At 40.2% G+C, this 22,657-nt stretch overlaps 2 protein-coding genes across 5 annotated transcripts in view; one reads left to right on the top strand and one right to left on the bottom strand.

Annotated features, from left to right (window-relative positions):
- Positions 1-19,365, bottom strand: part of ttc7b (tetratricopeptide repeat domain 7B) — a 30,237-nt gene extending 10,872 nt beyond the window's left edge. Inside the window, exons 1-17 of the mRNA XM_020621962.1 lie at positions 19,241-19,365; positions 12,846-13,000; positions 12,560-12,635; positions 12,322-12,414; positions 10,233-10,396; positions 7,052-7,173; positions 5,915-5,993; positions 4,936-5,111; positions 4,673-4,736; positions 4,402-4,539; positions 4,009-4,197; positions 3,645-3,762; positions 3,226-3,283; positions 2,619-2,691; positions 2,286-2,446; positions 2,073-2,189; positions 1,117-1,214 (exon numbers count right to left, since the gene is read on the bottom strand). Coding sequence (XP_020477618.1) covers positions 1,117-1,214; positions 2,073-2,189; positions 2,286-2,446; positions 2,619-2,691; positions 3,226-3,283; positions 3,645-3,762; positions 4,009-4,197; positions 4,402-4,539; positions 4,673-4,736; positions 4,936-5,111; positions 5,915-5,993; positions 7,052-7,173; positions 10,233-10,396; positions 12,322-12,414; positions 12,560-12,635; positions 12,846-13,000; positions 19,241-19,361 — 2,002 coding nt within the window. The 5' untranslated portion in view covers positions 19,362-19,365. The remainder of the gene's footprint in view (positions 1-1,116; positions 1,215-2,072; positions 2,190-2,285; positions 2,447-2,618; positions 2,692-3,225; positions 3,284-3,644; positions 3,763-4,008; positions 4,198-4,401; positions 4,540-4,672; positions 4,737-4,935; positions 5,112-5,914; positions 5,994-7,051; positions 7,174-10,232; positions 10,397-12,321; positions 12,415-12,559; positions 12,636-12,845; positions 13,001-19,240) is intronic.
- Positions 19,366-20,130: 765 nt separating this feature from the next.
- Positions 20,131-22,644, top strand: fam177a1 (family with sequence similarity 177 member A1). 4 transcript variants are annotated; one of them, XM_020621964.1, is made up of 5 exons: positions 20,131-20,362; positions 20,824-21,015; positions 21,776-21,842; positions 22,111-22,208; positions 22,328-22,644. In XM_020621964.1, the coding sequence occupies exons 1-5, from the start codon at positions 20,294-20,296 to the stop codon at positions 22,550-22,552; spliced, it is 651 nt and encodes a 216-aa protein (XP_020477620.1). In that variant the 5' UTR covers positions 20,131-20,293; the 3' UTR covers positions 22,553-22,644. The 4 variants fall into 4 exon arrangements, with proteins under 4 accessions (XP_020477620.1, XP_020477623.1, XP_020477619.1 ...); XM_020621967.1 differs by having other exon boundaries at positions 20,134-20,277; positions 20,821-21,015; XM_020621963.1 differs by having other exon boundaries at positions 20,137-20,362; positions 20,821-21,015.
- Positions 22,645-22,657: the final 13 nt, after the last annotated feature.

Here is a 22,657-nt window from a genome sequence, read left to right as displayed (position 1 = left end):
TAGCGACTCTCTACAGACTTTCCATAGGAAATGTATGTAGCAGTCAAGGAAAGACAACACTGTACTGCTAAAAATAACTACTAAACAAATGAGTAGCTTTCTACATAGTGTGACAAGAGTTTAAACAATAAAATAGCCTATATCGTCCATAGAGAGTTCATTCTTCTTTTCATAGGCTTAGTCTTCTACTTGGGATATTGTTATGGTGGATTAATAGAAACATACTGCTGAACACAGATCACCAGAGCAAAAAACATGTTGGGAATAGTCTCATCGCTAAACACACAGGTTACTCTAATCAATGAGCCAATCTCCCAAAAAGTGTGTGTACTGTTTTAGGTCACTCTCTACACCATGCAACAGAGTGAGTGGGTGCGGAGGCAGATTACAGTTGGAGTGGAGCTGGCGGAGAGTGACGTGGTTGGAAAAGGTGTGAGTCCTGGTCTTGATGTGCGCAGGAGAAGAAGGAAGAAGAGGAGGGGGGAAGGATGGGTGTTTGGGTGGTGGAAGAGGAGGAGGCTGGAGGATGAAGACAGGAGAAGAAGGGGAGGACAGAGGGGATGAGAGGGTGGAGAAGGTGGGGGAGACCGGTTCAGAACCAGAGTGAGAAGAGGAAGAACCTGAGACTAAAATAAAGGAAATAAAAGAAGAATAAGTTAAATTAATCAAGGGATAAAGAACAGAAAGAAACAGACTTCACTGGTCTAAACTAAATTTAGAACCCTAAAGTTCTCTATGTCGGAAACATTTATAACCTTTGTGACAACTATTATCACAATATCCTAGATAAAGCAAAAACATATTAAGAAAATGAAAACAGTGTGGGTGAAGAATGGGCCTAAACTTCCTCTGACACCTGTGGTTATGAAGCAGAATGAATCAATACATACAAAAAAGAGGAGGCCATATCTCCCCTCTGGATGCCCCAATTAAATCACTGACAATAATGACTGTCCTAGTACAAAAAAGGAATTAGGGTCACTATTACATAAGAGGAGTCAATTGGGTGTTTGTGTCAATCTCTGTTTACTGATGATCATTGAGCACAACTGGATTAGTTTCGGTGGGGAGGGTTCTTAAGCAGGAACGAACAAACTTGTGTGTGCGAGTGCCTACCAGTCTCAGGGTCACTGAAGTCAGGCAGAGTCATGGCGTTGAGCTGTCGTCTGTCAGCAATGGCTCTATCTAACAGACTGCTGCCACGCCCCGAATCACTGCCACAGACGTACATAATGCACACATGGGTACAGTTACACACAAAGACAGAAAAAAACAACAACTGAGCCTCTGTGTTTTTGGATTGCCTTGGTTGAAAAGCAAATATGGTCTCCAAAATCAGCAAATATACACAGCCAGGTAGTTTCTTAGTTTTCTTTTGTTTTCTTAGTTACGGGCTGTAAGAACTCTGATGTGGTCAAAGTGGAGCTGGTCGTTCCAGCTCTTCATAAGTTCAAGCTTCGTTATAACAGACGTATTTCCAAAGTGGAGACGTGCACCATACAAACTAGTTCTTATAGGGAGACCCATTAAATGCCAGGTTTAACTGTTATGTAACCAACTGACAAAACTACAGGTGATAATAAAAAACATCTGACCTGAACCTTTTGACAATTCTGTTTTACAGTGATGCAAAGATTTAATGCTATATTTTACAAAAAATACCCAATATGCCCCCACTTACAAAACATTATGCTAATACCATTAGCCTAAAAGACTCAATGTCTCAATGTGACACTATGTTAGCATAATCACATACTTCCTCACTCATTCTGAATTATCTGAATGCTAATCATCCACGCATTTAGCTTCTCCAAACATGCATATACAAAATCATATATGCATTATTTTGGAAGTTATGTTACTCTTTGAGGCTACAGCTACTGTTGATTGATCCCTTTTGATTGGACCCTATTACAGATGTTTCCTAGCAAACATTTAACATATTACACTATTCTTCACAAGACATTTCTTTTAATGGTGCAACCTGATTTGGTTAATGGCTAATGAATGAAACCAAAAAAACATCAGGATTGGTATTTGCACTTTGGGAGTGAGTGCATGCAGGTGTGTACCTGGGGTTGGTAAGGTTGTAGAAGCTCTTCCATATCTGTAGCATGTGTTTACAGGTGAGCAGAGCTTCCTCTGGTCCTCTACACATTGACTCCAACTTTACTTTGGTGTACAGCAGACTGGAACATTATGCACACAAATTCACAGCAGTCAGGCAGAAATGCTCTGTGGAAGCGTTTTTAATTATGGCGTTAATTATGGTGTGTTAATCTCACTTAAAATTCTCGGGGTACTCGGACAGAGCCATCTCTATAATATTGAGAGCATCATGGTAGTGTTTCTGAGCAGAGAGCAGTAAGGCCAGCAGATGAAGGGAGTGAACATCATCCCCTTGAAGCTGCAGCGCCTGACGAACATAGCCTAGCGCCTCCGGGATCTAGTTACATATACAGACACACAGAAAGGACAGGTTTTTACTATAGCGGGGATAAAAGTACCATGTAACATGACACATTTATAATTTCCTTATGTTCCATTCACCTTTAAAATGTCAATGGTTTGATATGTTCACAGTGAATTCACTCTGCTTGTACTATATATTGTGTTACCTGTCTGGACACAGCAAGCTGCAGTGCCAAGTAGAAGGCTGCTAGATGGTCAGTAGGAGAGAGACTCTGAGCTCTACAGAGAGAGGGAGGGAGATTTTGTGTTCAGGCATGCTGAATAAAAAATTTAATAGGATCAGATGAATCTTTAAAGATCCCCATGGGGAAACTGGATCGCTGCAATAGAAAAAAATGGTAAAAGGGTGGCAAAAACAAAGTGTTACAAGGTGAAAGAAATAAAACCACGGGACATTTAAACATTATTTGACACAATTAACTACAATAACATATTAATAAATAACGTACTGCAGCATAAAGAATGTGACAAATAATGCGTACATGAGGATCTTTCACCATTTATAGTCAAGTATGTGCACTATTAGCTGCAGACATTACAACACTGGAAGTTGCCTGAGGACACAAATGAGTGCCAGATTACAAAAGGTAAAAGCAAATATAGGGTCACGTTATACAGGGTAAAATGCAAACAGCCTTTAAGCTGGTCCTCATTTTTTAAACAGGAAACAAAACTGGTTTATGCTTTGACAAATACTTTTCAGGAAAATGGATGAAAAAGAGAAAACAGAGAGCAACATGGCTCATGCCCAACCTCTGGAAAGCTCCCAAAGCCTTCCTTTGGTAGTCCTCCTGTGTGCTTCGCAAGGATGCTGGAGAGACAGAGACGGGGAGAGAAAAACAGCCAGGTACATTACACAAAAATACAAGGGTCATCTGAGAAATGCAACAGTATTTACTGCAGTAGAGTCTTTAAAGTCCTCATGTTTCCATATCACAAATCACCTAAACAAGAAACCGATGCATGTTTTACTGTATGTTTTAACAGGAGATATCAGGCTTGGTGTGGGCTTGCATGTTGTCTTCACTCACAGTAGGTTGGCTGATGGTTCAAACCCCTGACCTAAGTTGACAATTAAATCCCAGTTCTTTCTAGGTAAAAACATTTTGTGTGATGTGATGTGCTGCGCACACACACACACACACACACACACACATACTGTACATACTTACCATCAGTGGCTTTGAGGCTGTAAACCAGGCCTATGGCCAAGTAGCCTTTGGCTCTGAACTCAGCTGCTTTCTCCCCCATGTCAATCACAGTCTTTGCAAAGCACTCGCCCTCATCCAACTGGATTATGAGAGAGAAAGATATAAAATGACAGAGGAAGGCAGAAAACAGAGGAAACAAGGGACCAAACAAGGTGCTCAAAGTAGGGCATTACTACAGAAAATAGAGTTATCGACCAATGTCCAGAAGAGTAGCTAGAAACAACCTGAACAAAAGTCCCAATCCCTGCTTTAAGGACAGGTGAAACTGCTAAGATGCTTCAGCAGTTAGCTGTGTTTGAGTTCATGTCTGCAGGATGCTTCTCACCCAGTGCAGCGGTCCAATACACAGTTTGACAGCCAGCAGTGGGATGGTGGGGTCATTAGGCTTCAGACGAATACACTCCTTAAGGACCTTAACAGCACGAGCTGATTTGCCAGCTGCCATTAGCGACAAGGCAAGCTGGTACCACAAATGGAACTCCTCAAAGGCAAACTTCATGGCTCTCTCCAGACACTGGACACAGTGGAAGCAGGACACATTTCACTAGTGCCACATTTTTGATGAGCTTCATTCTGTCAAATGTTTGTGGCGCTAATGTTGAATTTTGTAAAGCCATAAGACATGTTTAGGGAAATTAATGTGGCTGTGTGTATAGGCTTGAACACTTTTCACAACCACTGTGACCATGACTATGCAGCCAACAAAGGGATTACTCACTTCTGACAGCATCTCGTACTGCCCCCTCCTGCCCAGAGCTATAGTCAGCAGGTCATACACTACAGAGGCCGACTGTAGGCTGATGATACGATCATTATTGTGTTCAGGAATTCTGCTCAGGACAGCATCACGGTTAGCCTGGAACACATACAGAGAGAGATGTGAGTTTACAGTCAATAAACATCACAGTATGAAGGTTCCCATCCTACTGTAGGACTCACTGCCTTAGTCAGGAGTGTGAACTGTTTTCCACTGGGTGTTTGTGTCTTACCATGGACTCACTGATGAGTAGCAGCAGCAAAGCTTCTTCTGTGTTCTCCTGAGGGCAAAACAAACTGAGAGAGAGAGAGAGAGACAGAGGGAGTCGAAATGAAGGAGTTAGAAAAGGATGAAAAAAGAGACAACTGACACAAAAGTGATAAGGAGAACAAGTGCCAAACAACTACACTGGCAACAGATTTAATTTTAGAGTAATTTTGGCCATTTTCCTCCATCCTCCAAGTTTAGCACTAACAAAAACACACTGTGACTTACTTCTCTCCTGAGTATACTCGTGGGCGCCGGCTGAGGGTGTAGTTCTTGCTGTGAGTGTGTCCCTGCCGTGTGGGATCGTCCAATGGTGACACTGTAGGTGGGTCTTCCAGAGGAGACCAGTAACTCTGTTCACACATTCCTCTGAGCAAGATCTCTGCAAGCTGTCTGGCTATGGTCTAAGCATGCACGCACACACACACACACACACACACACACACACACACACACATTTGGCAAAGATGATCTGGCACCAACACAGCAGCAGTCTGTTTACTTGGAGCTTGCACAGACTAATCTGGATTCTTTCGCCTTCATATACACAATATTAAATATTACGTCTACTAATTAGTCACTATTTATGAGTTAACGTTTAGGTGTGCCATCACTGATTCTAACAGACATTAACCTCTAGAGTCCTGAGCTTTGGAAACCCAAGCTGTGCGGTCCTCATATGAGGACGCAGGGACTCTAGAGGTTAAAATATATTCACAGCAGTGCGTAAATACACGGTTATTAAGGAAACAGCAATACGTTTAAAGGAACAGTTCAACATTTTGGAGAATATACCCATTTGTTTTATTACTGAAACGATCTACAACCGACCTGTATCTGTAGGATAATTATAAACCAGGAGCCAGGAGAGGTGGTTAGCTTAAGCATAAAGACTTGAAACAGGCCTGATTCTGCAAAATTCACCCATCAGCTCTTCTAAATGCTCACCTGTTAACATGAGCTATCATGTTTGTTTAATCTGTACAAAAACACGTTATAAGAAAAAAAAAGAGTTATGTGTTAGGCTGTTGGATGGCTGGAGGAGGACTATGTGAGGTTCACAGGCCAGTGGAGACCAAATCTAACTCTCACATATATGCCAGAATGCCAAACTATTCCTCCAAATAAGCCAAATGAGGAGCCCAAAAAGAAGTGAGACATTGCCTAATCGCTAACCAAACACCAACCCCCCCAGACTATCCCTCACCATGCGCAGGTTCTGGGTGGTTCTGGTCTCAACAGCCCGAAGAATCTCCCGAAATCGACCTACGCCTTGTGTCAGGTTGCTGTGATAATATAGATAGGAAACAGGAAGAAACACTCAATAGTCTGCGTATGTGTGAATTTCTCCGAACAAACACATATGCATTCAACATTGTATGTCCAACACATTTTAGGTTTCAATCTGTGTGAGTCAGTGGATGTGTGACTATTCAGTAGCATCACTGAATGACATTCTGGCATCTCTGCATCAGAACTTTTCCAGTTTTCAAGACAGCATACGTAGCAAAAGTCAGTTTTAACGTTCCAAAACAATGAACAGCTAATTATTTCCCCAACATTCACATTCATGTCTCAGGAATTGATGTTTGTTTATATTGTTTTAGATGTTTTATGAAAGCAGCCGTCCCTGGTAGGCTAGTGGTTAAGGGTTCGAATCAGGGCTGCGTCAGGAAGGGCATCCTGTGTAAAACACATGCCAAATGTCAACATGCGAGTCATCAGTGTGACGATTCGCTGTGGCGACCCCTATACAGGGAAAGCCGAAAGTGACTTTCTTTCTTTCTTTCTTTCTATGAAAGCAGGCTTTTATGGTTCTTATGCACAGACATGATGTTGGTTGATTGTCATTAAACTAACTTTTCTTTTTTAAATTTGACTTTACTTGTGTGATGAAGTGTTTATACCTGGCACCAGGACTGAATTTGAATGCACTGTGCAAAACAGTTTTCATCCAGTTCACTACAAAGCTATTCATTTCAGCATTAGCAGCTGCTGCAGTCCTGCAACCGTCTCTGCGGGACTAAAAGTAACTGTGGGAAGTACTTTCAGCCGCGCTGTGTATGTTGCTAGGCTATGTTCACACCTTTCTGCTTTTAACCACCTGTCATCAGCTGTGTAACACAATAACTGCAAAATGGGTGAGAAGTACCCAAAAACAGTTGTTCTTAGTTTCTGGTGGGGCAGCTGAAGCCTTTTCTAAAAATGGAAAAGTTCAAACTTTAAGATCAGTGTAACTACTGTTAAAAACATTTTGTGGTACTGAAGTAAGTGAAGGGTAACTCTCTGATTTTCATTTACCTGCCTGTTACATCTGCCACCACCACCTGTTTTCCTCTCTTACCCATTCTTGAAGTGGATGACATGGGCTCTCTGCAGGCCTGTCTCCAGGAAGTATCCTAGCTCCAGGTCCTGGGCTGTCGGGCCTGGCTTTGGGCTGCGGTTCTGAATCCCTGCTGACAATGCCTGCAGAAAAGCAAATGCAGGGAAAAAGAAAGAAGCCCAACATTTATGACAAATCACAGAGAAAGTTTCACCTCAATCCTCCTAACTTAAATTAAGATGTGTAATCTGTATAAGAAAGGGTCACAAATCTGTTAATGTACACCACATGTGTCAAACTCAAGGCCCGTGGGCCACATCCGGCCCACGAGATCATTTTATATATCTTTTTTTTAATGGCCCGGCGATATGAAGCGCCGATAACACACAAACTACAAATCCCATAATGCAGCGCAACAGCTGCCTTACCGAACGATAGGCTACCTGCGATCATTCCCGCATCAATTACATCAGATCAATCAAGCGTCTGTTGATGTATACAACCCTAATTTCAGGTCAAAGCTAGCCCCTAACAATGGCCAAGAGGAAAGTTGTTGAAGAGGAATCTGACATCACAGCAGACGTTTTCACCAAAGTGAAATCACCCAGTGAAGCTGCTGTGAAAGAAGTTTTATTGGGGCAGAGGAGAAAATCAGCCCGGACATTTACCGAGGGAGAGTTTCTGAAGAGCTGCATGATGAAAGTGTGTGACGTCTGGTGTCCAGACAAAAAGCAGGTGTTTGTTAATGTAAGGCTTAGCAGAAATAGGGTTGGTGATTTTAAGTTCAAGTTTATTTATTTTGGAATAATATTGTATCCGGTCTGTTTCGATTCATATTTATGTTCAAAAAACGTTTAGTTTTAGTCTGTAAAATAAATGTTTATCCTGTTTGGCCCGTGACCTAAAGTGTGCTTTGAGTTTTGGCCCCTGTGTCATTGAGTTTGACACCCTAATGTACTCAATAATAATGCAAAAGGTAGGTTCCCATGTTTGAGAATAATGTGCCCCTGACAGTATGAAAAATATAGTTAACTAAAAAATAATGAATTGTGGAAAGTCACCTTTGCTTCAGCTTAATTTTGTATTAAAACTGACAACTTTTTAATCTTACACTATTAATTTGCAAGGCAGATCAAATTTTGTCTGCTAGTTTCGTTTGTGTATGAGGAGCAATGATGTTGGGGATTGAGCTAAAATTTTCTTTGAATACTTGATTCCCTAATCAAGTTGAAAATTATTTTGACAACAGATTCATTGTTCAAGTAATTTCTCAAGCAAAAACCCCTATTTTGGTTAGAGTGTTTGAGGATGTTACTATTCTCTGTGTTATACACTCACCTGTTATTACACCTGTATAGTTGTAAGCACTTCAATGCAACACTTCCACCTTGTGTGTGTGCCTCTGTATTTATGAAGCTTAAAATGTTTGTTTTTGGTGAAATTGTCATAAATGTATAAATAAATTCAGTTATATGTTTATTATTAATGTCATAGTTAAATATTGGACTACATTATATTTAGAGGTGTCTCTATATTTTTGTCCTACATACACGAGAGGATCAGAATATTAGGAACACCTCTGAATATAATGTAGTACATCTCACATGATAAACATTAACCCTGTTTCAGGAAAAGATGGAATATTTTGCATTTATTAATTCACTTTGAACCTTTATTTAAGTGACAAAAGGACAAAGAAAAAGTTTTCTGTGTTTTCACTGACTCAACTGCATTTTGTAAATAGAAACAAATCTGTTGCCTGCAACACATTCATAAACAGTTGTGACAGAGGCTAAATACAACTGAAAAGTTTATAGAATATTCCAATAACACCGTTCTGGAAGATTCCAAAACTAGCAGGTTAATTGGGAATGGGTGAGAGTATCGTGACTGGGTATAAAAGGAGGATCCACCAAAGGATCAGTCTTTACAATCAAGGACAGGTCGTGGCATCACTTTGTGCCAAACTTCGTGAGAATTGTCAGTCAGTTCAAAAAGAATATTTCTCAACACAAGATTTCAAACAATTTAGGTCTTTCACCATCTACAGAACATAATGTTCTGAAAAGATGAAGGGAATGTGGAGAAACCTCAGTGCGTAAAGGCCAAGGGTGAAAACCATTGTTGAATGATGAAAGGAGGCATTGCACTACATGACAAACGGTCATGCTGCTGTGATGAAAATAGCTACATGGGCTTGGGAGGAGTTCTCACCTAACACAGTCCACTGATGCATCCAGACTGTTATCAGTGAAAGGTGCAAAAGCCAGCATCTGTGATGGTGTGGGGGTGCATCAGTGCCCACAGCATGGGTGACTTGCATACACGTACCATTGATTGGGAGGAGTATATTGGAATTTTAGAGCGATATGCTGCCATCAAAGCAACGTCTTTTCCCAGGAAGTCCATGGATATGACAATGCCAGGCCTCATTCTGCATGCACTACAACAGTGTGGCTTCATAGACAGAGTGCATGTGCTTGTCTGGCCTGCCTGCAGTCCAGATCTGTGTCATTTTGAAAACGTATGACGCATCATGAGGCAGAGAATCAGACCACAGCGACCACGGACAGCTGAGCAGCTGAAGTCTTGTATCCAGCAACAATGGGCCAATATTCTAGTTGAAATTCTAGTTGAAATACTGCAACAATTAGTATCCTCAGTTCCCAAGCAATTAAAATGTGTAATTAGAAGGAAAGGTGATGTAACACAGTAGTAAACAGGCCTCTTTTGTGTGTGTTTTGCAGGCATCAAATTCTAAATTTGTTTATAGTCACAAAATGGAATGAAGTTGGTCAGTGAAAACAATGAAAACCTCTTCTTTGTACTTTTGTCAGTTAAATAAAGGTTCAAGTGAATTAACAAATAACAAATTTGATTTTTTATTGCATTCTGGAAAATATCCTAACTTCTGGAAGTGGGGTTTGCATAATATGAATGCTGGGACTGTATCCTGTGTTTTAGTGCACTTACCTGTTGTTTACCAACTCAGTCTGTGCGTCTATTGAAATATTCTCCAAATAAAGAGGAAGAGATTTGTTTGCCAGTTGGCTGTCTTGGGTGGTAACGTCCACCTACTCAAATGTGCACACTGTCAGCAGAATACTCATCACACACCCACGGTTATAGCACAACACTTGGGAGTCCAGGCATTAACAAAGCATTTGGTGAACACTGGTGAGACACCCGCAGCCACACACACCTTCTCAGCCTCCTGCAGGTAGAGCAGAGCAATGTCTCCAGATTTCTCATAGCAGGTGATGATTTCCTGCTCCTGCTCTGTTGTGCTCCTATTGGACAATGGAGACCCAGTGTTTTTATTGGACAGAGATGGAGAGACAGCTGGGACCTTCTCTAGACACAGTCCTGGGGCAGAGAGGGAGAAAGAGTGCTCAGGGTGACAGAAAAACAAACACTGAGTAGCACATGCATGAGTTAGCTACTACGTCAGTGCCTGGTATTCATTTCAGTCTGTCAGCACTGGTATATAGTATTTCATATTTTTGATTGAGTTGCTTAGGGTAGTTTGACACTGGATCATCTCTTACTGATGATTAGTAACCAATCTATTTTGTGCCTTAAAACATAATAAATAATTCACAGTTCACACATTCATATCTTATTCATTATCAAGGACATGCTATGGTTACTCTACTTCAACTGGCCAATTCAGTTTTATTCAGTTTAACTGTGGTCTGTCAGCTGACAATTAAAGTGGCGACAAGAAAGGAAAAGTGAATGTACATAATTAAAAATCAAACAGACAGACATGCCTTATGTGTGACTGTGTCCATGTATTCATATGTATTTCAGGTTGTTTCACAGCAGCTGATCAGCAGTGGCACTGTGCTACTACCACGTGGACCAGAGCAGTACTGCAGAGATTAGACCAGACTAGATGCTACTGGAGGTCAAGTGATGTTGAGGAGGACATGAGATATAAAAAGATGACTGGATGCATCTCAAATTTAATCTGAATATGGTAGAAATTACTTTTTAATTTTTAGTTTCTAATTTAATTTAAAAAGTGAACTCCCATATTTTCTACATTTAAAGTGAAATATTTCAAGTTATTTTTGTTTTCATTTCACTGATTCCATCTTACAGCTAATGAAAATCAAAAATGTGAATATTTCATTTGGAGTTTGAATAACTTATGGGGCGCTGTCAAGAGGAAGATGAGAAACACCTGGCCCAATAATACAGATGAGCTGAAGGCTTCTATCTAAGCAACTTGGTCTTCAGTGACACCTCAGCAGTGAATAGACTGATCACCTCCATGCCTGGTGCAGTAACTGATGTTAAAGGAACCCCGACCAAGTATTGAGTGCATAAATGAACACTTTTCAGAAGTTGGACATTACTGTACTGTAAATCCTTTTTGATTGGTCTAATATTCTAATATACTGGATTTTTGATTTTCATGACGTACAACCCATAATCATTGAAATTAAAACAAAAAACGACTTGAAATATTTGATAAGAAATGAATCTGGTATATGAGAGTTTCACTTTTTGAATTAAATTACAGAAAATCGTTTTTTACAATAGTCCATTTTTTTAGATGCACCTGTAGTACAGATGTACTGACTGCAATTTACCTGAACAATTCTAATTTATTTCCAAGTCTGACCTGCTGATTCTGATTTTCTTTCATACAGCATACACAGATATTTTTGTAACTTTTCTTTAAAGAAAAATTAAATTGTATCAAATTAAATGAGTTTCACATTTGTCTTTCTCTCACATATTTTTAAACCACCCTCCACCTAAAAATATAAACAGGTGCAACAGGTTATAGTAACAGAAGAATGTCCGTTACCTCAGTCCTACTTTGAACAAGCAGGTCTTTTTAACGTGTGTGTTGTTTTTGTTTTGCTGACTTTTTGCATGTGTTGGATATACTGTACATGCATTTCATCTGTAATCAGCAACTCCCTCACTGTGTACTAGTTTTGGACTGTAGTTTTCCTTTCTCCAAGGTGAGTCTGTAGGCTCCTCTGTGGACTTTTTGTATACCAAGTGCAGTGCAAGTGAACACACGCTGGGTACAGAGGTGCATGCCAGATGCTAGGTGCTGCACACACTACGCTTTTGGCCTATGCCAGTCTGTGTGTGAGATTTGAACCAATGTGCATGTAAATCTAACCCTTGCAGAATTGGGTATCTCAGACGAATCGGTTGGTCATTGGTCTTGGCCGGTTAAGCTAAAATTTGGCCAATTCTGATCACCAGCCAATCTACTGGTGCATCTTTAGTCTATAGATACGAGTGTGCAGGTGTGTTTGTACCTTTAGTAGCATAGGCCTCTGCCATCATAGACAGTCTATACACAGGCGCTCCCACCATTTGCATGTCATCCAGATTCACCTTGCTGTAGTGACCTATCAAAGAAATGAAGTATAAATGAATAAAATGATCAGTACTCTAGTATTGGTGTTCACAAAATTAATGGCACTTTTTTGATTAAAAAAAATGGGCAGAGAAAAAAAAAATGTAAGTACAAGAACCAAAGCAGAGCGGCATTACCTAAAGCATCTCTGTATTCTCCTTCCACATAGCACAGTTTGGCCATCAGTAGGCTGGCTTCTTGAATGTAATCGGCCTGAAGGGCGGAAAATAGAATTTAAAGTCAAAATATTCAAAAAAAAAAAGAAACTGGGTTGGGCTCAAATTTTCATACAGTATTTGGATGTACTGATTTTGAAAACCTTGCATGAACCACATTATTTTGACACTAAATGGCAATACAAACATCAATTTGTCCAATAAATAATAAAGAAAGTGACTACTACATGCTTCCTTCCATGGTCACCTTGAGGTTTCCTCTATCCAGAGCAGCAGTGAGGTGTTTCCTGACCTCCACCAGTTTAGGTTGTGGGCCTCTGGGACTGGCTCCTTGTTTGACGGGATTCTCCTTCAAGTATGTCTGAAGCTTGCATTCTCCCAGCAACAGCTCCCCTAGATCATCTACATAGGCACATCCAGAAAACACAAGAGTGTGTTAAGAGCAGTAATGACACTGCACCTATTGGTCATCAACCCTCATGACTCCAACAACAGGCCTGAGGTACTATAGTCAATCTAGGATCACTCTGCCAGTTTGAATCCATCAACCAATAAAAGGTAAATCTATGCTCAATCTAATGGCAATACATTGTTAGTCTAGATTTACTGTATAAGGTTCTAAGATCAATCTAAAATGTATTGATATGCAGTAAAATTGATCTCTGGCAGCACTTGGACAATCCAGTACCAGTGTGGCCACTTTAAGGGTGCTCCTAGTGTGTGCAGCTTGAATGAGACTGTAGGAAGTAAGTCAACAAACAGAGAAACACTGCTGCTGGCTCCAGAATTATGTAAGTGTTCATATGTGACTACCAATCGTGCTACTCAGCACTTTAATTTTATAGAACTAGCAAGATGGCACCAGTGTATGTGGCTGGCCATCTGTGGCTGTTGTGTTTGTGGTTTATTTTAATATGTCTTTTACACTGTTTTCATAACAGCTCATCTGCCTTGGTATATGATCGCTTTACCCTTATTAGTATTAGGGCCTCAATGTAGAAGTTGCTCATTTTCAAGCCAGGAAAGCCAAAGAGCCTTCCTCCATTTCTAGCGGCTGTTCCATCCCATCGTTGCCGTTTACCCTGCGGTCTTCCACAGAGGAAGGGCCATAGACAAGGAAAGAGAGAAGGGGTGTTGGTGAGGCTTAAGGCCTACCTGGGGCATTGTCCTGGCCCTGATCTTCACTTTTTTAACGGTGGATATAATTTAAATCTTGACCATCCCTTTATTTTGAATGTTCGTAAGGAATGCTACAGATGGCTCCAGCCCATTGTACCGGTCCACTCATCGGTCCACTTTTGACCAGCACAGAATTCAACGACATTCTATGAGGGGCGCAGCTTGGGCTAATTTATGCCTGTTGGAACGGGCGGCGCATCTACTGGCCAGGCGGTCAACTTTGAAGATGGCTCTTATTAACGCTAGATCGCTAGCGAACAAGACTTTTATCCTAAAGGACTTCTTCTCTGCTCAGGGCCTGGATTTGATGCTATTATAACTGAGACTTGGCTGAAGCCTGGTGAATTGGAAACCTTCTCTGAACTCCTTCCCCTGGACTGTACATTTTTTAACTCTCCGAGGATTACAGGGAGAGGTGGTGGTGTGGCAACAATTTTTAGAAATTGTTTTGATTGTTGGCAAATTACAATAGATGCTTATTCCAGCTTTGAAATGCAACTGTTTGTGATAAAGGTGAACTGTCCTATTTTGTGTGTGGTAGTTTATCGCCCCCCTAAATTCAATAAAGATTTTATTTGTGAGTTCTCTGACTTCCTTGCTGGAATCATGCTAAAATATAACAAAATTTTAATTTGGGGGGATTTTAATATTCATGTGTTCTGTCCAACGGACCCCATGGTTAAGGATTTTATTAACATTATTGACTCTTTTAATTTGACCCAGCTTGTGAGTGGGCCTATTCATGCTCAAGGTCACACTCTTGGGTTGTCTTTTCACAGTTATGCAGATGATATTCAAATTTATCTGCCATTGAATGTCAAGAAGAGCAACTCAGTACAGACCTTGATGAATTGCCTCTCAACTCAACTCAACTCAACTTTATTTATATAGCGCTTTACCACAGCACAGCTGACCAAAGCACTTAACATATCATACAAATATAAAAACAACACATAAAAAGCTATAAACAATAATATAAACACTAACACCACGGACAGAGTGTCATTCCTGATCAAACGCCAGTGAATAAAAATAGGTCTTCAAATAAGACTTAAAAGTGGGCAGTGAGGGGGCCTGCCTAATATAAAGCGGCAAGGCATTCCATAGGTTTGGACCTATCACAGCAAAGGCTCTGTCCCCCCTAGTTTTCCGCCTGGCCCTTGGTGCCTCCAGAAGAAGCTGATCTGCTGATCTGAGGCACGAGAGACTGCCGCCAGTCGAACCACCGGGAGCAATTTGGGGTTCAGTGTCTTGCTCAGGGACACTTAGGCATGCGGGGAGACCGGGAGTCGAACCACCAACTTGCTGGTTAGAAGACGACTGCCCTACCTCGTAAGCCACAGCCACCCCAAGTGGTTTCATGAATTGATTAGAATGTGTAAATTCTAGGGATTGAGAGTTGTATGTATACCTTAAAAGTCAGTGATGCTGTTGAATGTTAAATGTTTAAAATAAATTCAGAGAAATTGATGTGTGTAAGGACAGAAGTATGGATCTACCTGTAGGACTTGGGAAATGGTGTAGTCTGGGGGAGGGTTGATCCAGACCATGGTGCTATTTAAGCAGTTGCTGTGGAGCAGCTGAGGAATTAGGTTAAGTATGTACATGAGTAGCCGTCCCTGGGAGGCTAGTGGTTAAGGTGCAGCGCTCTCACTGCTGCGGGCCGGGTTTGTGGCAGGAAAGGCATCCGGCATAAAACACATGCCAAATGTCAACATGCAATTCGTCAGTGTGGTGATTTGCTGTGGTGGCCCCTGAAGAGCCGAAAGTGACTTTCTTTCTATAGCTGTGTGCATGGAATTTGACCTGTGTTATATTGAGTTTTCTTCAGTTATGTGAACTTAACTATTTGGTTCTTTTGCGGTATGTGCATCTTGGTGGCACATTTTTAAGCCCACTAAGTCGCGAAGGCGAGATATGATGAATTGCCTGAAGGACATTAAGGCATGGTTATCATATAATTTCTTACATATTAATGAAAGTAAGACAGAATGTGTTTTAATTGGAAACTCTGGTGTCACTAATTCTGATATTCCTAGCTCTTTGGCCCCCTACCTGAGGCCTCATGTGAGGAATCTTGGGGTGGTATTTGATGGTGCTCTTAAGCTGGACGAACAGATAAAATCTGTGGTCAAAGCCAGCTTTTTTCATCTGAGACTTTTGGCTAAGGTTAAACACTTTCCTTTAGTGATTTTGAAAAGGCAATTCATGCCTTTATTAGCTCTAAACTTGATTATTGTAATGCACTGTATACTGGCATTTCTCACGCCTTATTGTCCCAGTTCCAGTTGGTCCAAAATGCAGTAGCTCGTCTTTTGACTAATACACGGCGCCATGAGCATATAACTCCAGTTCTGGACTCCAGTCCATTGGCTTCCTGTTTGTTTTAGGATTGATTTTAAATTGCTGATGTTTGTCTATAAGGCTGTACATAATCTAGCACCTTCATATATCTCTGAGCTTGTGCGTTTTTATGCTCCAGAAAGGACACTTAGGTCTTCTAATCAGTTGTTCCTGGAAGTACTGAAGTCCAGATGGAAACATTGGGGAGACCGAGCTTTTTCAGTTCGGGCTCACTGCATAGGATCACTTCTCAAAACGTATTTATTTTTATTATTTTTATGTTTTACTGGAAAGCACCTTGTAACGTAGGTTTAGAAAGGTGCTATATAAATACATTTTGCTTGCTTGCTAATCTGATCCCAGTCACTGACCTCAGTTAATAATGCTCATATGTCAAAGTACTATCACACCAACATTGAGCAATGGCAGCATTTTTCCGAACAGTCAGCAGTCTGCTGCAGTATTCACATCTTCTGCAAAATAGCAGGCATCCTTGTTTTGAGTGTGGTAATAACAAATAACAGTCATTCTGAATCATTAAATTTTAGTGTACATGACTGTATAATCACATTTATTCTATACAGTTATGACATGCCCAGAAATTTCTCACTAAACTGAAGATGGCAAAATAAAGCTGGAAATAATGAAAATAAATGAAAGTCCACTGAAAGTCGAGAAACATCACATGGTGGTTGTTCTAACTGGTCACTATTAAAGTCAAGACATTTTTAAAATGTCACAGACTAAAACCTTTGGAATCGCATTAAGGTTTGTAGTTTACACTAAAATTACAAGGTTTATGTTTTTTGACTTTGATATCACAACTTTTTGTTAGTCTGTTGCAGACAAGGAGCTCTTTCTTGGATCACACTCCTGGCTGTGGTCGCTCAGCTGCCACTTTTTCTTTCTTTTTAAAGACAGAGCTCAGCGTGTGGCTTCTCGAGGTGATTAACTGCATCACAGTGTCACACAGGTACAGTGGGTTCAGAAAGTATTCAGACCCTTTCAAGTTTTCCACATTTTGCTATGTTTCAGAATGATCTTAAAATGGATTCAATTAAATTTTTTCCTCATCAATATACACACAACATTCCACAGTGATACAGTGAAAACAAGTTTTGAGTGTTTTGACAATGCATTCAAAATAAAAGACTGAAATATCCCATTTATATAAGTAGTCAGATTCTTTCAATTGAGCTATGACACTTTCAATTGAGCTCTGGTGCATCCTACTCCTACAGTATCAAGGAAAAAATGTTACTGAATCCATTTTAAGATGATTCTGAAACATAACAAAATGTGTAAAACTTGAAAGGGTCTGAATACTTTTTGAATCCACTATATCATGACAGGAAGATGCCAGTGACCAAATAGGAGATATTAATTACACTGAAAGCCTTTATACAATGAGATGCATTAGCTACCACAAGCAGACTTCCTAGGCTACTTTCTGTGGTGGCAGGGTGACATTAAAACCTCTTCTGTCATGCATATCTGCATGTCTTTGTTTTGCCACACAATAAAATTGAGGCAAAAATGGCTGAATTATTCTTTATTCTACCACTCTATAGATAAAAGATGGTATGAACAAAATGATAGGTAACCCTCAAAAGTGGTATATAAAGAGATTTGAGCAAAATTGTATCAGACTATTATCTTCAATCAGTATCACAGGCATCTGCAGTCTTATAATCAGTTGCTCAGTCTTTTTAAATGGAGAAAGGTTGTATCACTGGTTAAACCACACTGAACATAGGCAAGAAAAGAACTAAGTTGTCTAACTAATTACTAAATAATGCTAATTACTTTTGTAAGTTTCAAAACATAGATTTTCCTTTTTCCTATATCTGTTCATATCAGAATAGAAATGATAAAATTAGCAGTGGTGGAAGAAGTACTTAGATCACTTACTTAAGTAAAAGGAGCAATACAACAGTGTAAAAATACTCTGTTACAAGTAAAAGTGGACTCAAAATGTTACTTAAGTAAAAGTACAAAGGTATTAGCACCAAAACATACTTAAAAGCACTAAAAGTCCTCATTAAGCAGAATGGTGCATTTAAGAGTAACACATATCTTATGCTGCATTACTGTGTTCATTACATTTTATGTTGCAGCTGGTAAAGAGGAGCTAGTTTTAACGAGCTTATACTTATGATTTGAATTTCTGTTGGGTAGCCTGTGAATTTTCGACCAGAGACCAATAGTCTAATTATTACACTTTAATTTTTGAATCAATCTGGTTCCAAAATGTAACTAGTAACTAAAGCTGAAAAATAAATGTAGTGGAGTTAAAAGCACAACATTTGCCTCTAAAATGTAGTGAAGTCTAAGTATGAAGTAGCACAAACTCAAAGTACTCAAGTAAACTACAGACACCTCAAAATTGTTAGTACAAAAGCACAGTCCTTGAATAAATGTACTTGGTTACTTTCAACTACTAAAAATAAGACAATGTTGATGACGCCATATGCATCCAAGTGGGAGTTTATAATGGCTATAGGGTAATGTCTGCATTGCATCATTGTCATTCAGCATCAGTAGCATCTGATAGTTTGACAGCTAGCATGTAATAACCACACTGGCTACATTCGGTAAAGCTAACTGCAATGCAAATCTTTCTTTTGTAAATCTGCCAGTTTTCAATGTTATGTGATTTGAGCAAACGTGAAACTGTTCTGGAGCTAATTTGGGGGATATAACTAAAATGCTATTCTTCTGGTAAAATCGACTTTAATAATCAATTTAATATTACTAAAGTCAGACTGTCTCTAGTTTGACTTTAGTAAAATGTGACAGTACTTCCTCCTGACAGGAGCAGAACAAGCCAGGGAACACCGCTGTCAGATCATTAGAACTAATTGTTAGAGTAAGTTCCTCATATATTACAATTCAAAGTAACTTAGCGTGTACACACCAAACTGCATAAAAGTGGTACAATTCCCAGAGAAAAAAAGCGTCTTTCCTGACCTTTGCTAGCTAACTGGCTCTAAACAAAACACAGTGTCTGAGATTTGCCAGCATCGGCTGCTGCCGTCAGGAAGCACCGGGGACTGAGACCGAGATGAAGGCCTTCTACAGCTGAATGAACGAGCAACTAGAAAGCCGCACGTTTCCTACCATTAGCAATGAGTTTGGTCGAGAGCTGTCGAACCAGCTCCGGTATCTTGTCCCACTGTCCCTCCGAACGGCACCGCTCTATATCCGTTTCCAGTCGTGAACCAGACTTCTTCGCTGTCATTTTGGTAAGTGGGGTCGGCAGGACCAAAACAAGAGCCCTCTCGCTGGCAGCCTGGCAAATCGGCCAAATACAGCTTCCGGTCAATACTTTCGAAATACAATTTTGGCTACTAATACTTAGTGTATATTTGATTAAAAAGAACACTTATGCTTTAACTTGGGTTAGCTGGCACAGCCTAAACTGATTCAAATATATATAGTTTAAAAACTCCAGCAGTAGAGCATCTCCAGTCCTCCTGATTTTCAAAGTAAATTGTACGTTTCTTGAACTCTGGTTACATAAGCCTACATATAACACACCATACCTGGCTAAAACACATGGCTTACTGGGCAATTTAATGGAATAAAAAAAACCATTGGTGGTAGTAACACCTTATAATTGTACTTCACCACAGCATATAGTGATGGACATATAAGGACATGTCATTATAAGTAAAAGCCCCATTTAAATTTTTGCTAAGATATTGATATTTAAACCTGTTCACTCGCACCAAGCTGTATCCAGCACACTTCCATCCAAGCGTATAAATATTTTTATGTATCAAACTGCAGAGCAATGGGTGATGGTGATACAATACACTGTTAGAAAGGTTGTAATATAAAATGGCGAGAGCGGTGTCAGTTGTGTTTAATGAATACAATGATGACTCTGACTCCACTCAGACTTGACTCGAATTAATTGGTGACTTGGACTCAAAACTCAATTTGGACTGACAGTTTGATGACTCAACTTCCACACTGGCTACTCGCCACTTAACGAAAGTGGGAAGGGGTCATCTTCTGCAGAACACCACCAAACACGAGAACATCCAGAATTGCACTGTCAAATAACCGCTTTTAGTGTGAAAAGCTTTTATTCTGAACAAATGACACAGGAAGTGTTGCTAGCGAAACACCGATAAACGGATCGTAGCGAGGTGACAGGATTGACAGATGGCAGATGTGTCGTTTTATATAACTAATGCCAACGTTTCCTTGGGACAAACTATGGAAACTGAAAAAGTTAGTTCGCGCTGTAGAGCTTTCGAAACTTTTCGTATTTGTAAAAGATAAAACAAAGACTAATTCGATCAATAGCTAATTACTTCCTTAGCTGAGAAGCTAACTAACAGTCAACAAACACAAAGTAGCTAAGAAACGTACCATCGTTAACTAAGCATTGTTTTAGTGGTAAAAAGGTTTTGCCAAAGACTTTAGGGCGATGCAGTTACTGTACTTAAGTCCATGTGCAGCTGTAGTACATTTGGAGAAAAATAATTTATCCACATACAACGTCAGTTAGATAACTTTGGTAAATTTGTTTTATTTATAACGTTAACATTTCATCTGACGTGTCCTACACTCTTGTGGTTTATTTGGCAAACTCCATTAAGACATTTGTACAACTGTTAATCATATACTGTATATTAAAACGATGGTGATGACATCAATTAGACGGATTGTCTATTCTGAATGATTAGCAGAGTCCGGGAGAGCCGACAGTCTTTGAAAGCGTGGAGATGGGAGACTCTGCCTTGAGGAAGGAGAGAGTGAAGGTGCCCCGTAGGACAATCCACTTTGCCAGTGGAGAAACTATGGAGGAATACAGCACTGACGAAGAGGAGGAGGAGGAGGAACAGCAACCACTGAAGAAAGATGTCACTGCTGTAGATCCGGTAGGCTGATATAAAAAGGTTTTACGGTCACTTCGCTAGATTGATTGGGGTTTTATAGATGGTGAAACAACCTAAAATGTAAGTTCTGTTGGGTGGTGTTTTTCCTGTCCTCAGGCATGTGTGGGGAGACAGCTTTTCTTAAAACATGAATAGTGGGTCACTTGCAGATCCATTCTAGTCTGGTAAATAGTTTAAGACTGTTAAACAAGTCTGAAATAGTCAAATACTGCATAAGGCCCTTAACTAGTATATTATAAGCAGGATATTTAAAAACTTGATTGTGGCTACAGCTAGAGTTACTTTGAATAAAGACAGTGGTACATGGTAGCACTCACCTCTTAAAAAAAAACTAGAACTTGAGTAGTAGGGATCAGAAGCATGTGTTTAACTGAAATGAAACTGAACCCAAGTAGTGCCGTTTGTTTTACTATACATACTGTTTATCAGGAGTCTCACTTTTGAACCGCAGGTAACATGCTGTTCTAGTTCTCATATTGCATTTTGAACCCTTGTACGTGGATTTATACATTTACACAGGAGCACACTGTTGGCCCAGGAATTTAAAAGTTTGAACAGGATCTACACCGTCCTTGGATCACATCTGGCCAGAGACCTTTCTATCTGCACTCCTTTACCGTCATTAAATGTTTAAATATTTATATTGGGGTCTGAGGAGTAATCTTATGTTAAATTTGTGCTTTTGTGCTTGACCAACAGATGTGTGATCTAATTGTCATATCTCTCTTCTTATGTGTTCCAGTCCAAACTGACATGGGGTCCATATGTCTGGTTCCAAATGTGGAGAATGGCCACCTCCACAATCTCAGGTAAAATGGTCTACTGTAATATCTAGCATTCATTCTAGTGAGTTTCTTTGGAGACTCGGGAGCTGGTTATGGAGAGGAGGATACTGCACAAAATGTTGAACATCATGGAGAGCACGTCACATCCCCTCCACAACCAGCAGCACATTCAGTTACAGTTGCTTCAGCTCTGCTATGACAATGCTACATGAAGTATTTCCTGCCAACAGCCATAACACTGTACAATATCTATCTATCATCTTACTGTATGGAATGTGTGTTTCCTTTGTAGTGTGCGACTACATGGGAGAGAGTCTAGCCTCTCTTTTTGGCATTACTACTCCTAAATACCAGTATGCTATTGATGAGTACTACCGTATGAAGAAAGAGGTAGGACACAGCCTTGAGCTTAATGCCAGTCACACCTTAAAGGATGTTTACACAGGGGCAGGAGCAAGAACTATTAAAATATCAAGTGTTAAACGCTACACACTGATGTCTTCCTGCAGGAGGAGGAGGAAGAGCAGGAGAACCGGATGTCCGAGGAGGCGGAGCACCAGTTCGCAGAGCAGCGCAGATGTCATCAGAATGGTCCCACATCTCCTTGTTCTGCTACTGTGGAGCAGCCAGAGGCATCCTCTGCCTCCTTTGTAAATATTAGCTTTGAGCTTGAACCTGAGACTGCTCTCAGTGTTCCAGACACCAGCAAAGTCCCTTCTCCTCTCCCCTCCTGAAAACTGACTCACATACAAAACCCCTGACATTCACACATTTCTATCAGTTTGCAAAACCTTAATTTACTAAGCTTTATAAATTAATAATATTATTTTTCTATTTTT

The sequence above is a fragment of the Monopterus albus genome, unplaced genomic scaffold (genome assembly GCF_001952655.1).
Source record: "Monopterus albus unplaced genomic scaffold, M_albus_1.0 scaffold270.1, whole genome shotgun sequence".
NCBI lineage: Eukaryota > Metazoa > Chordata > Actinopteri > Synbranchiformes > Synbranchidae > Monopterus > Monopterus albus.
The sequence above is the reverse complement of the archived record's forward strand: the minus strand, read 5'-3'. Positions and strand labels throughout refer to the sequence as shown.

What these genes read in the sequence shown, in the direction of transcription:
- fam177a1 (XM_020621963.1), top strand. Translation starts at nt 20,294, where the DNA reads ATGGCAGATGTGTCGTTTTATATAACTAATGCCAACGTTTCCTTGGGA. An exon ending in AAACTATGGAAACTGAAAAA is followed by an intron (nt 20,363 to 20,820) that starts GTTAGTTCGCGC and finishes CTGAATGATTAG; the next exon opens with CAGAGTCCGGGAGAGCCGAC. An exon ending in ACTACCGTATGAAGAAAGAG is followed by an intron (nt 22,209 to 22,327) that starts GTAGGACACAGC and finishes GTCTTCCTGCAG; the next exon opens with GAGGAGGAGGAAGAGCAGGA.